At 44.5% G+C, this 14,794-nt stretch overlaps 2 protein-coding genes across 10 annotated transcripts in view; both read left to right on the top strand.

Annotated features, from left to right (window-relative positions):
- The window catches only part of cabin1 (calcineurin binding protein 1), a 41,183-nt gene extending 34,266 nt beyond the window's left edge, over positions 1 to 6,917 (top strand). For 6 of the 9 annotated variants that reach the window (XM_069139138.1, XM_069139144.1, XM_069139141.1 and 3 more), the window contains 4 exons: positions 825 to 1,083; positions 4,624 to 4,782; positions 4,912 to 5,114; positions 5,186 to 6,917. In XM_069139138.1, the coding sequence (XP_068995239.1) occupies positions 825 to 1,083; positions 4,624 to 4,782; positions 4,912 to 5,114; positions 5,186 to 5,356 (792 nt within the window). In that variant the 3' untranslated portion in view covers positions 5,357 to 6,917. Of the gene's footprint in view, positions 1 to 824; positions 1,084 to 1,234; positions 1,330 to 4,623; positions 4,783 to 4,911; positions 5,115 to 5,185 lie in introns of those variants that run through there. The other 3 variants (XM_069139140.1, XM_069139136.1, XM_069139145.1) reach the window with 2 other exon arrangements.
- A 5,066-nt stretch (positions 6,918 to 11,983) lies between these two features.
- Positions 11,984 to 14,736, top strand: tbx16 (T-box transcription factor 16). Its single transcript, XM_069138273.1, has 8 exons — positions 11,984 to 12,173; positions 12,259 to 12,361; positions 12,713 to 12,877; positions 13,016 to 13,162; positions 13,251 to 13,321; positions 13,439 to 13,527; positions 13,612 to 13,825; positions 13,920 to 14,736. The coding sequence occupies exons 1-8, from the start codon at positions 12,055 to 12,057 to the stop codon at positions 14,356 to 14,358; spliced, it is 1,347 nt and encodes a 448-aa protein (XP_068994374.1). The 5' UTR covers positions 11,984 to 12,054; the 3' UTR covers positions 14,359 to 14,736.
- Positions 14,737 to 14,794: the final 58 nt, after the last annotated feature.

The following is a 14,794-nucleotide window of genomic DNA, read 5'->3' as shown; positions in this document are numbered from 1 at the left end:
AGTATATATGTGCTGTGGCCCTGAGTGCCGCCTCTAGGCTTTTGATATCTTACAACACTGAGGTACATTTAATTGTACAATTTAACTGACATTGAAACACTCTGTAGAGTCATATTTACTTTTCACAATGCCTGCATAATTAATGCAGTAAAAGTCTATGTAGCCTCTCAGCGAATGTAAAATTCCTTATTTGTTCAGCTTGTTAAATTCTGCTTCAGTTCATACTGAGGATCTTGTAGATGAACTGGTCTGGATTTATATGCCCAGAAAGACCAGTTATCATCCAACTTTTCATCCATGTTCAATTGAAAAGTAGGGAAGGTGTATTCTTGTCTTTTAACTGTGCTCCTCTGTGTTGCCATGACAGCGGCTGTGGGAGCAGGGCGGCTGTTGTCACAGGTTGTTTGTGCAGCTCTTGTGTTTATAAGTGGTCCTCAAAAGGACACCCAGGAAAGTGGCTCAGAGGGATGTGGTGCGGTGTGTTGTAAAGCTGAGCTCCTCACCAGCACCCAGAACAGAGTCCAGTAACGAGTACCGTAAGCCTCCGAACCCCTGAGGGACGACGTCGCAACTCTAAAGGATACCATTACTTCTTTTGTGAAAGAGCCGACTCTAATATTGCTGACGTGTGTTATTTGAAAAGTGCTGCGGTATCGACTGTTGCTCGCTCTCCGGCACCGAGTCTCGCTTCGTATTTGTCTCAAGGGAAGAGGATGTACAGTTCTCAGAAATGTACCGGAGCAGGGGATGGTTAGCGTTGCAGGTGGACCCTCGAGGTCAGTCCCACCTCCTCATGGCAACTGCTCTTCTTCTGTCGCCAACAGTCTGCAAGCGATGCCCCGACCACACCTAAGTACACAAAGGAGCACCGAGACATCTTCTTCCCCGCCTCCCTGCCGACGCCCGTCCTGCTCAGCCACTCCACCTGCCACCCGCTGTCCACCCAAGACGGGCAAGCCAAAGTGGTGTACGAGCCCCTGAGCAAGCTGTCCCGACCTCCGACCTCAGGCTTCCACGAACAGCCTCAGCACAGGAGAGCAGCCAGCCACTCGGTTGCAGCCATGGCCTTCCTACCACACACAGGTACAGTGGCCTCCTCTCTGTGTATCTCACCACTACAGATGTTTGTCACAGTGAAACATACATTTACACAGATGTTATTGCAGCCTCTGCTGTAAGGATTATAGAAATTAAATGCTCTTTTTTTTTTCTTTTTTTTTTTTTGCTGCTGGAGCTTGTAAACATCTGAATGTACTCCAGTCCGTGTGGCCAGCAGGGGGAGCATGTGGACTTCCACAGATCTGTTACATAACAGCAGACTCTGGCCTGGTTAGAATTATTATTATTTTATTTTTTTTGCCTTTTGGGTATTGTCAATCCCCCAGCAATAGTTTTAGAAATCAGTGGCCTCCAGATTGTGTCTCTTTTTCTGCCCACATGAGCTTCTGGAGCGGTTTGGCTAAATCATCGCTGATCTCATCATGAATATTCAGTTTATCTCATGTTTAATATCTTTGAACATAATGCCTTCACCCCGTGTTTCCAGCATGAATTCCCTTGATAACTGAGAAAAATATTTAAAGAGAATATTAAGTCAAACTGTCAGCTTGAATATGCAATACGCACACGAGTTTGATGGTGCATTCTTCTTCATATTTTAACCTCTTTCTTGTTATTATATTTAACTATTACTTAGTTTGAATAATAATTTGAGGGAATTTGGAGACAATCCTCATGTCGTTGAGGTAGCTCTCACTTCATTTCTGTCACATAAGCTCTCACTAAGTGGAGCTATTCCATTCAGATGGCTCCTCCTTGTCTCAGTCATGTTGTTGTTTTTTTAACTGCAGTCTTTGAAACTTAACCTTAATTGAACCTGTTTGATATCTGCTGATGTCTTGCTGGTAACAAACTACACACAGTTGTTACTGTTGACATTTAAGACACAAAGAAATATTGTATTCTGCTGACTTTACTCTGAAACGACCTCAAATCAAGCAGATCCTTTTAACCAAGTGACAATTAATTACATTTAAAGACCAGCCCATCCATCTTTTTTTACACGTGTAGATTAATAGACATGGGTGCTGTACTAAGATTACCCGTCACTTATTCAATGTACTTAAACACAGAAAGCACTCAGAGACATTTTTCCAAAATATATTAACATATATGACTGAACATTCATCTATTAGATATATTCAAGCTGATGTTGGCCGAACATCCTGATCAGGTTACCAGTCAATCACAGGACAAGAGTACATTTCACACTCTCATTCACACTTACAGCCAGTTTAAATGCTGACCATTAACCTAAATCAAGTCTTTGAGTAAACCGGAAAACACACAGAGACACTCGCATAGACTCGCCATGGCCACTAAAAGCTCCAATACAAAATATAATGACTTATATTGACATTTTACGTTTCCCGTCCACTAATGCAGTGACTGAAATAAGGAAATAAAGAGATAAAGACACTACAGAGGTCAATACAAATTCGTATTCATTGCTGTCTGTCTGTTACCTTACGAAGCAGCTATATTTTTGAGATCATACGAGAATCCATCCAACTCATGTTTGAAGCTACGTGCTTGTGTCCGATCCCCTTTGGTTCAGACCACTCGGCAACTTATGAGAACTTACTTTCAGCTGCAGACGTGGTTTCATGTGCGATGACAGCGAGAAGTGACTGTTTCAAATAACAGTGTCTGCCTTTTAAAGAGGTTTGCGTATATGCTGCTGTAGTATCAGTTATATCGGCGAAATTTCCTTACGACGACTGCAGCTAACTATCCTCCGAGTGCGGCTCGTTGTTGCGAGTGATAGACAGATGGCTCATCCAATCACGTGCCACAAATTTTTTTGAAAGTTCCCTTTCTCCTGTTTCCAGGGACGACTTCTCAAACGTGTCAGGTTGGTTGTTTTGTGCCAAATAACTATATGTTAATTTTTTTATTGTGGAACATTTACATTTCAATTTTAGCTTCTTTTTTTTTTACATACTTTCTGTTCTCTGCAAACAGAGCTCAAATATATATATAATTATTAAGGGACAATACTCTAAGCTCTATTCACTAACTTTGTTTTGCATTTCTGGTTTTGCTTTAATTTTACTGTGAAGTTTTGACCAAAATCTTGCATGAAGATATTTGTGAGTCAAAATGTTGCGCTTCAAACCAAATCGAAACATTTTGAATCATAATTCATCAGACCTCTCTGTAACATCTTGTTTTGACGTCGAAACCGACAATGCTGTTTCACAGTTACCTTCTCAGAGCTCAGTTTTATTTCAGAGTCCATTTGAGTTCAGCTTGACTCATTAAAGGTCACGTAACCGTCGGAAACCTGCAGCTTTATGTCAATAAGTGGAGGAAAAACACATTTTCTACTGTTACACACACATTGATTATATATCAATAAATACTGAAGGTGTTTGTGACCAGTAGCTGCATATTACGTGCATCTATTACATCTTCTTGAAGTTGGATGACATTTAAAGACAAAACTGTGTTTGCACACACATTCGTTGGCACGCACACACACAGGTTAGCAACACTGCACCGATGTGAATTATGTAATGGTTTCCTTGGCAACATTACGAGAGGAGTCTTAAAGAGGATTAGATCATTTTTGTTTTCATATTTGTGTCAGTCTGAGCTGCAGGGGGAGTTTTACAAATGTTCCCATGCCGTCATTACTAATACTTGTCAAATAGACGTGGATTTAAACGCACAGTATGTCATTTCTGTTGCTGGGGATCTCTTAATTATAGCAATAACAATAGTCCGAGTTATGATTACGTCAATGAAAAATTATGGAATCGTTGTCTTCATTGTCGAACAACCACAATTGCCGATGAGAATTGATCTTTAGTTCAGCAGTTAGCAGTGGTTGCTCTCTCCCCGTCCCTCCTGCTGGGTCTCGTGTTTCCTCTGAAGTTGGAGCAAGTCGAGCGGGGAAAATGGATTTGACGTCACTGACAGGTGAACCAATGAAACGGACTGCTACCTTTGATTAAAATGAAGGGTTTCTCTGGGTTTCAACATGTTGGAAACATTGGGGAATAATAGTACTCAACGCAACACAATATATAACATAGGTCCAGTGGTTTTTAGGCATTTTAGGGTGGAAATGTTACATATACCTTTTAATGTCCCCAAATGGAAGATGATCTGTCAACTTGTCGGTTGGACAATAAAAGCCAACATAAAATAAATGCTTTTATTGTATTTGTACATCAAAATACTGACATCTCTACTCAATATGTACTTATAAAGTGAATGTGGTCAATAACACTTTTCTGCGTGTCGCCTCAACATCCGGATACAGAAGATAAAAGCTTTTCATGAACGAAGTGTTCATTTCATCTGACATGTCCTGGTTTGTTGTCACTAATTAACACGAGTTAAACAGCCAGTGTTTGTTTATTTCCAAATAAATGCTGACGTAAGCTTAATTTCAAATTTTAAAAGATGATGTTGCTGAAATTGTCTTTGTTGAGCAACACGTCTGATTACAGTTCCAGTTTCTGTTATTCGTAAAGAATTGCGTCACGGTTATTATGAGGTTGCCAAATATTTGAAGATCTAAATTAATAACTAATGTGTTATTTTTACCCACAGAGGAGCGGCAGGAGGCCACGGAGGGACTTTTGTACCGACAGCAGGAGTCACACCTTTGTCAGCAGATGAAACTGGCCACTGTATCCCAGGGGCAAGAATCAGCAGCAGGCTGGTTCCAGGAGGAAACTGCCACATGTAGCACCACGCAGCCTTGCCCAGGTCAGAGCCTTCAAATCAAACAACGAGATTCAACAGAAAGTACACCGATCAGAATTTGAATGACTTTATTTGCCTTTTGAAAGGTTCTGATAATGAAAAACATCCTCTCTCTCTCTCTCTCTCTCTCAGACCAGCAGCAGTATGCCAGCAGCGAGCAGTCGAAGCTTCCGGACCCCAGCCGAATCCGCTCCCGAGTCCCACCCAACATGCCAAAGCTTTTCATCCCTTCCACCGTCACCAAGTTCCCACCAGAGATCACAGTAACGCCTCCGACACCCACGCTCCTCTCTCCCAAAGGCAGCATCTCAGAGGAAACCAAACAAAGACTTAAGGTATGAACTCAGCCTCAGAATATGTGCACTGTAACCACTCGCACGGCTCTGCCCAGTCTAACACTCAACAGTGCCCCCTGCTGTCTGCTCCCGTACAGAACGTCATCCTGTCGTCCCAGTCTGCGGCCACAGTCAAAAAGGACACTCTGAGCCAGCCGGCGCTGGAGGTGCAGGAGACGTCCAGCCAGGAGTCGTCTCTGGAGAGCGAGTCGGACGAGGAGGACGATTACATGGACATCTGAGCCTCTGAGGGCCTCGCGTGCACGCTGACCCCTGAACTCTGCCAAACCCCCCCCCCCCCCCCCCCCCCCCGCGCGCCACCGCAGCCGTCTGTGTTGATGCTTTTATTCCCTCACGTGCATTACAAAAAAGAAATTAAAAAAAATGCACTATTCTCATCGGCCGTCATTCCACAGCGTCGCTCTGGTCGTCGTCGGTGACGACAGACGATGATGGCTTTAGTCTCACAGCATGTCTGTAATGTGCCATTTATGCATATCACTCATCAGCTTCATGGAGCTCTCCTGCACCCGACTGTACACTGGATATGGCTAAAAAAAGAAAAGAAAAAAAGACTCCTAGCCTTTAAAAGCCAACCAGTCCCGTGTTTATGCATCTTTTCTATGTTGTGTTGCTAACTATGTCTCCGAGCTGCAGCTCAAGGCTCGTTTTGAACTCGCCAATCTGAGGTGCCTCAGTCTGGATCGTCGCTCGGCAGCATGCGCCTGCTGTCCTCCACTTTGATAGTTTACTTTGGCATGAGATCCTCATCTCCGAGACGCATCGCATCGGTACACGACCTAGTTCAAGGAACACAAAGATGAAAATGAGGACAATCGGCCGCACTCGAGGTTCGTCCGTGGAGCCAACGGGCCACACGGCCTCATAACCTGTAGCAGATTGGAAATGTTTACACTTAACATTTGGGATGTTTTTCATTTTGCACTTAACTTTGTGCTATTTTTGTACTGACTGTATTTCTTGTAATATTTTGTCCTATACATTTTTCTTTTCTTTTTTTTGTGCATTTGTAGCTAAGACGAACAGCTCTTACCAGGAAGACGTCCTGCCACCAGCACTGATCTGAATGAAATGAGAAAAAAAAAAAAAGGGTTTTCAGTTATTACAAATTAACTTTTGTACATATCATAATCCAGATATCTTTCCAAAAGGTTTGGCTTTAATGGGTTGGGCATTAAACTGAAGAAGAGTGTGCATGTGTGTGAGAGTGTAAACATAAAGGCGAGGGAGGTGGGGGGGGGGGGGGGTCAATTCAATTCAATTCCAATCAACTGAGGAAGCGAGTCACCGCTAACGGACGTGGTCGTTTCTCGAGTTCAGTCGAGTTGAAATGCATGCTGAGGAAGACTTTGTAATACCGATGCCTTTCCACTGAAACAGTTTTGGTAAATTTGTCACAATTCTAGTTTAACTCAGAGGAAGACAACAGAATGTTTTTTACAGATTGTTTTCTATAAAAAAAAAAAAAAAAAGAAAGATTTACTGATTATGTTTCTCGAGAGCTTTCTGAAAATGATTTTTAAAAAAGGACACAAATGAATAATTGTAAAACTATCGCCCTCGATTAAATGAAACACTTTTGTATTTTAATTTCTTTCTTTTTGGTGTAAGATCATTTTCTATTGTTCTGCTGAGCTTCTTGGAATGTACCACGGCTAAAGAGGTGACATGGGGAAAGGCTTTAGCTCGGCCCGGCACGGGCTGCTGGAGTGGAACTGTTCTCTATGTCTGGACTGAATGCATTATAGATGTCAAACCAAAAATATATTTGAGAAACAAACACTAGTTGTGTGTGCTGCTTGTTATCCGCAGGAGTCCTTGCGCCAGATACGAGCGGTTTTGTCTGTCGAGCTCGGGCCTCCCGGGCTTTGGGAGAAAAACGGTCAAATACCTGACGGCCCAGTTACGATGCCACCTGTGACTGCCATAACTATTACATGGTTTATTGCATGGACACGCGTTGCTCAACAATTATTTGTAGATATAAACAAGCAAAAGTGCGTACATCCTGTTTAGACTCTGTTGCATGACCTGATTGCTTTCAGTTTTGTCGTTCAACATATCACTTCCCAGAGAGCTTACAGTTGTAATACATCATTCTTCATTGGCTTAATCCAAATGTGCGAACTTCACAGCTCTTGCTGCGTTTCCAGAAAGCGCTGAAGGCCCACAATTCACCCTGTCCATGAGCGGCCTCTGGCCTTTTTTGCAGACCTCCTACATGTATTCCTTTCGTTTGTCTTTATTTCAACAGGTAAAAGTCTTATTGGGGAAACAGGCCAAGATGGCAACATAAACTTTTGCAACCAATACTTGAAGTAAAAAAGGGCCAGTACTCCTCTTGTATCAGCAAATCATCAAGTTTTACACTCTCAATGATCACAGTGAATAAAACATACTAGGATATTGCTCATGCGCGCAACAATATTTTCTAATCAAGGGGACAACTGTTTCCAGTATTACGGTTACACGACAGACTGAAACATGTATGAAATGCTAAAGGGCTTTTAATTTGAAAAGAAGGCTTTAAATTTGAAACGGTTACAGGAAGTCGTATTCGGCTGACCAAGTGGCAATTTTGGCCGCTTTCTCATTTGAACTCTGGACCACATCCAGTCTGGCAAACGAGAATGAGAACAGGTGAGCGTCACGTAGTGCCCTCTGGGTAATGCAGTTCATATGGGGCCGTTATGAATCATTCAGATAAAATTGATATGTAAAAGAAGGACCAGCAGCCTGTGAGAAGCGCTGCCGTGCAAGAAAAGTACTGTTTACTGGTGAGCACCAGCCCAGTTTGAGTACAAGACACTCGACAAGAGAGCATCGACTTTAAATGCACAAACTTGAAAGGATCTTCATCCAGCAGTACGTTCTGTCATCAGTCAGACCCACAAATTACTGTGACAACTAATGGTTTTTTTGGCCATAAAGTGTATTCTGTGCGTGCGTGTGTTCCCAATCAGACTAAAAATACATTATTTGATTATCAACAGCCATTTGTTGGATCCTCATTTCCTTTTGGCTGCTAATAAATTGAACATTTGTATTTTCTTTCATGATTAGATAACTTTGAAATAAATTGACTTAAAAATTCTGCAGCTGAAAATGAAATCAAATTAGTTTTATTTAAAGTACAAAGTCACAAATTTGCCTCGTGGAGCTTCATAGTCAGTACATAATACGTCCTTAGATCCTCAGTTCTGATTAGCACCCATCTCTCTATCACCAAACCGAAAACTGAAATCTAAAACATTAGAAAGTATCTTCTTCCTGGTCACCACGCCTCCGTCCGGGGCTGCGGAGAGTCTGCAGTCCTGCAGCCGGAAGACCACCCTGCTGACCACACTGATTTAGTGGTCAAAGGGCTTGTACACTGTGGTGTGAAGTCTCCGACACGAGGGAAGTCATTAGTCTTCATTAGCAACTTCCAGCAGTTTCTTATGAAGTGCTGTGAAGTTGTCATTTGCCCCCTTTGCCAGGCAAGCTATAGATCTGAGGTTTGTTTTCTTATGTGGTGGACCAAATGTGAGCTGGCGGCCCCTGAGTTAGTGCATCGGAGATCATGGTCACCATGGATTTAGGACAGGGAAGCCAAAGACGGACGATTTCTTTTCTCATCTTTTCACATTTAAGAGGTTTTTTTTTATTTTTTTTTATAATTTCCGCAACCAGTAAAGAAAATGAATGAATTAACATTTAGCTTAATACAATCTGACTCATTACTTATTTCTTCCGGTTGAGAAAATACACCATCGTGCTTTGGTATTGTTAGTTTGTATGTAAATTATTGAATTTGTATGTCACACGATGAAGAAAATGCTTTATTAATCATAAGACAGCATCTAAAAGCATGTAAAGTAAAATCCTACGGAACCTGTCGTCAGGTGAAGGCATTTCTCCTGCTATCTGATTATTGTTCAGTCCCCTGTGTCATCATGTTTTTTTCCAGCCGTGGGCTTGCTGTCTCCACAAACCCCTCAAAGTGGCCAATTAAGCATCAAAAGGGCATGCTGCATGGCTAATGTGAGCGAAAGGTGTGAGATTTCTCGTCAGTCCACTCCGGGGGGCCTTTTATTGGGCTTCTAGAGAGCCGTCTGATCCCCGGGCCCGGGCTGTATATTGGCAGCTGTTAACTGTTGAGCGCAAGAGGATCTGTGCAGTTAAAGCAAATGGCCAAAGGCTGACACCTGGGAGGTGAAACATCTCTGCCGAAGGTGATCGGGGAGAATAGACGAAGGGAGGAAAGGCCGCAGAGGGATCAGACACTGGGGACGGTGATTCTGCGTGAGCAGCAGGGATCAGGTGTTTGACATAGGATATCTCTGATTAGTCATGTTGTAACACTCCTGCTTTCACCTGTGGGCATTCACGAGCTACATTCATATTGTATATTTGGGCCTCAAATAAAAATCCACCACGGAGCAGCTCCTATCAGTCTTCTCCAGACGACCTCCCTCATGCAGCATCCAGTCCAAGTCGCCCCCTGGCCGGCTGTTACATAAGGCAGCGCTCTCTGTCCCTGGCCTTTAGCCCCCGGCGGCGTACCGAGGCCCTTAGCGGTCACACCTGTCACCCCCAGACCCGCTGCGTAATGGGATCGACACCGCCGCTGCTGAAACGTACACCTCTGCTCTGACGCTGACATGCTCTGAGGTGATCCAGAGAGAATTTATCTCTTTGTTTCTCATCTTACTCCCAAACAGCCCAAAAGCTGTGAAGTCCCCCCCCCCCTCCTCCCCCGTGAGGTAGTTTAAGGTGGATCCCCTCGCAGGTCCAGAGGAGACTGACCGTGACTGATATCTCCTCTGCAACAATCTGTTTCACATAAGGAGGATAAAAACACACTTCTTCCTCAAGGCCAATGTTGCGCCACCAGGTTTCACAGAGGGGGGAGTGCTGGGGGAGCTCTGCGTCGGGGCACTTAACACAAGTAAATGATCGGGCAGAGGTCTCTGCATCTTTAAGTGCATCATTACGAGCCAAATGTTTTTCTTTTTTACTCCACATCGACCCCGCACAAGAGCCTGAAACAAGCTCGTCAATACTTTCACAGAGGAGACTCCGTTGCACCACTTTATGTCCACTTAACTGCTGATGCTACAGAGTGGCCATGCTGTCTTGCAGACTGTAAAACCATCTCTGTGCTTCACACATTGCTTTTAACAGTCCCTCACACATCACATGTGGTTTTGGTGTTTAACCTGTTATCCATACAGTTACGCAGAAACAAAAGATGCTTGGGTGTAAAAGAGCTGCGCCTACAAAAGGCATTGTATGCAGCATGTAGACACGAGAACACAATTATAAAGTGGAAGTAGTGTGCCTCTGCTAGAATAGAGACGTGACACTCTCCTCCATTCAAGTTGCTTAATGTTAGTGGAAACCAGCGGGGGAATTGTGGTTTGACTTTATCCCCCTCTATGTTAATGCCCTGCAGTGCTGCTGATAGTTAATGTAGCACGATACAGGCAGAGACAGGTCCATGAATGGTGACACCAGTGGCTTTTGGCTGGATGTGGATGTTGAGAGGACGGTGCAGGTCTTCATTCTCTGACCCCTCCTGTCCCATTCAAGGCTGACTTGGGCTTGTGGTGCTGACTGGTTGTTAACTGCCTGCCTATACACGGGGCTCTCTCCACACGCATAAACCAGCTCCTTCAGGTGAAACCAGCCTAATGACATTATCTATCAGAGCATCGGCCTGTCTAGACGCCCCAATACACAACCCCACCACCACCACCACCACCACCACCTTCACTACCCACAGTGAAGAGGATGCAGAGGATGCCCCCATGTTAAAGTTACCTGCAGAAAGAGTGCCTGTTGTCACCACAACATTATGAGATTACACAGTTTCCCACCCACTGTCATTTCTTTGAAGGAGAAAGTTAAGAATTCAAAAAAGTGTAAAGGGATCATATGGAAATGATAAATTTATATATTTTTTTTTATACACTTTCATATCAATAAATTACATTTTTATAATGTAAGCATGAAAATAATTTCACACAACTCTTGAAAATAAGTTGACTTTGATGGCTACCCAGGTGCACTCACAGATCACAGTGGATTATTCCATTTACTGTAAAGATACCGACTGAAATCTCTCTCGTTTGTGTCAAATAAATTCGACTTTACGACGGTGGTGTTTACCACGTTGCACAAACACACTAAATGGCATTTTCGTGTGTGGTTGCGTGTGTGTGAATGATATTTACAGATTCTGGTGCCGCTGCCGGGTCTGATCTGCAGCATGGAAGTCCATCCATATTTGTTTTAAAGTCTCTTAGCAGTTAATAAAGATGCATTTCCTCCGTCCCCCTTCCTGTGGGGATGGTATCAAGGCTCTGTTAAGTCTCTTTGATTTCCAGCGCCCTCCAATCACAGCGGGACACCGACTTATCATTGTGCCACTTCAAAGCCTGGGAATGGCCCTTCTGGCCCCACCCACACCAGGGCTCCCCTTAAAAGTCATGGTCACCCCGTGCTGCAGGGCTCAGCATCTCTGAAATATCTGCTGCAACAAGACTGATTGACCCTCTGACTTCCTGAGCTGCTGGATTTTTTTTTTTCTTTTACACGAGGCAGTAGACCAAGGAGGCAGAGCACAGCTGAAGACACACTTTGGATATCGCTGACATTTGGATTTCTTATCGGCCTTTCGCGCACAAACCTTTTCAAGCTTTTCCTGTGATACTACTGAACCTGCAGAATGCAGTCCATCAGAGGTGAGAACTATCTGACTACAGTGGACTTTTCAACCCATATCTTCTCATTTTCCCAGAAAGTTCTGCCTTTAGTTGCGGTGTCTACCTTCCCCCGTCACAATTTTCAATCACCTTTAGGGCTGCATGGCTTTAATGAATCTTATTTCTTTCTAGACTTGAAGTCCAACTTCAATGGCCCTCCTCCTACCTCCATGGCTGCTGGCTCTGATCCCTATCTCCAGGGCAACGTCAGGATGAGTCTGGAGGACCCTGAACTGTGGAAGAACTTCCATGAAATTGGAACAGAAATGATCATCACTAAATTGGGCAGGTGAGACTACACAAAAATACGATTTATCGGAGAATGTTTGCAAATGTTGCTATTTGCTCATTTTTCCTCACTCGTATTTCTCCAGGAGGATGTTTCCACACTGTAAAGTTAATCTGTCTGGCCTTATTCCATGTGCCAAGTACATCTTATTGGTTGACATGATCCCTGAGGATGGTTTCAGGTTTAAGGTAAGACACCAATGAATCAGTTAATTTCCTTTTCTTTTCAACAATAAGAAGTAGCCTTGACTTACCACAGCCGTGGCTTTGGCTGTAGATCCCGGAGTGGTATCTCCAGACTATTTATCACCCCCCACCCCCATCCCCACAACACCCCCTGCTTCCCTCCTGACATTGTACATCAAAGGATGCTATCTCTTCCTGTTTTTCTATCCCCTGCTGGGATCCTCCTGTACTACCCCCTATCTCTGTGGGTGGTACTGGCCGGCTATCGCCATCGCACTACACTCTTATTGTGGGAAGATGAAGATTCGTCTGCGAATCACAGACTGACTAACTATCTGTCCCCCTCTCCTGCAGTGGAATAAAGAGAAATGGGAGGTGGCAGGAAAAGCGGAGCCTCAGCCTCCCTGCAGGACATATCTCCACCCAGACTCTCCAGCCCCGGGGAGCCACTGGATGAAGCAATCCGTCTCGTTCCTCAAGCTGAAGCTCACCAACAACACGCTTGACCAGCACGGCCATGTAAGTAAGATCATCCAAAATGGAGTGCTTAACAAGAACTTCCAAACTGTCAGAGTTCTTTTTATGAAGGCTGTTCCTCGACTGAAGGTTTTGGCACCAACAAAGTGGATCCTTCATTTATCGTCTTCCTGTCTGCAGATCATTTTGCACTCCATGCATCGCTACCACCCGCGCTTCCACGTCGTCAAGGCAGACGACCTCTTCAGTGTCCGCTGGAGTGTTTTCCAGACTTACACCTTCCCCGAGACGTCCTTCACTGCAGTCACCGCGTACCAGAACACCAAGGTCAGCTTCTACCACTAACGCAACCTCCCGGGGAGCACACCACACCATCCTGAGGTTTGAACTGAATCGATGTCCGCTATTCCTGCAGATTACAAAGCTGAAGATCGACCACAACCCATTTGCAAAAGGTTTCCGCGATGAAGGCACGAATAAAAAAAGGTGAGTTTCACTGATGTAAAAAGTTCACATTGGTTGCTTTTACTTGAGGGCAGCAGCATACTGTATTGAAGATACCGGCTGTCGTGTTGTTTTAATGAACCTGATGTTCCTCTGCAGGCGTGCAAACAAGAACCCAGCATGCCTTGACAAAAGATCCAAGGTGCCAGGCGTTTTGAACCCGGACTCTGAAGAGGACAGTCCACCAGGTCCCGCTTTAAAACTTCCCTCGTTGATGGTTTTCTTTCTCGTGTTGTACTAGCGACCTCCCCTGATAATTTGTTATTTGTCAGATTTCTGCCAGTCATCGTTTGATGGTTATGACGGAGAGGAAGGAGACCAGCCCAAAAGGAAAGAAGAGGATGGCATCAAAGAGGAGCGTTACTCTCCTTGGGGTGCTGAGAGGGAGAATGGTGGGAGGACCAATTCTCCTGCTGGGGCAGATACGAGAGATCTTTACAACACAGAGCAGCTCGTTCCTACTCCAGCTTCTTACCAGCTGTATAGGTAAATATTGGTAAAAAAACAAAAACATAATCAGTAAGATAACAAGTGTTGCTTCGTGGAGCAGAAAACTGACCACTTTACTTTGACTCTCCAGGTTCCACGAGTGCGGGAAGTCTCCGTCCCCCTCCTCCAGCATCGGCAGCAGTAACAGCAGATCAGGACACAGCAGCTTTGAGTCCAGGGTTCCTGATGTCGCCACCGTCCCCGATCACGACTCTTCGAAGCCCCGTATGCACGAGATCTTTCCTTCCCACTGCGGCCCCCAGAACCTGCCCGCCCCCCAGGACTACCCCGGAGTGCTCAACATGACCATGGCCCAGGCCGGCAAGCCGGGGGTGATCAGCCACCACATCTACAGCCCCTACAGCGCAGAGCAGCAGCTGGGCCAGTGGAGCGGCCCCAGCCCAGCCCAGTACCCCCCTCCTCACCACCTGACCACCGACTACACTACGCAAGCCGTGCACCACAGCTATCACCATGGCAACATGACTGAGTGGAGCCAGTACCCGCTGTTCTCTTATTCCTGCTGGTGAAGAGATCTTTGGCGTCAACCGACGAAGAGTGATTTTTAACGGATGCTGCTGCTGCTGAGCCATCTTTGCCAGAAACGCTGATCCGGCGCTTACAGCTGTGAGAATGCATGTCCAAAGAAGGCTGAGGGCCAGAAGCCTCTGACAAGAATGAAAAACTGAGAGGAGAGAGGAACTATCAGGAGCTGACTGTTCAGAGTGGCAGGATTCAGACTCCAGTTATGCTGAGTGCAACTAAAGTGTGTGCTACGCCATGCTGATTGTTTTGTTGTCTATTTATTTTGTATTTCATCTCATCTGCCAATATAAATATTATTTTTGTAAAAAGATAGAATAAATAATAAGTGTGCAATTAATGTATGTCTTCAAATTGTGATGTGACATGAAATAAAGACTTAAAAGTAACAGAATTTGATTATATTTATACATAAATATTCTT

Source organism: Embiotoca jacksoni, unplaced genomic scaffold, assembly GCF_022577435.1.
Source record: "Embiotoca jacksoni isolate LCO1_2020_lvr unplaced genomic scaffold, fEmbJac1.0.p SCAF_8, whole genome shotgun sequence".
Lineage (NCBI taxonomy): Eukaryota > Metazoa > Chordata > Actinopteri > Embiotocidae > Embiotoca > Embiotoca jacksoni.
Note: the sequence above shows the minus strand (reverse complement) of the source record. Positions and strands in the feature narration are given on the sequence as shown.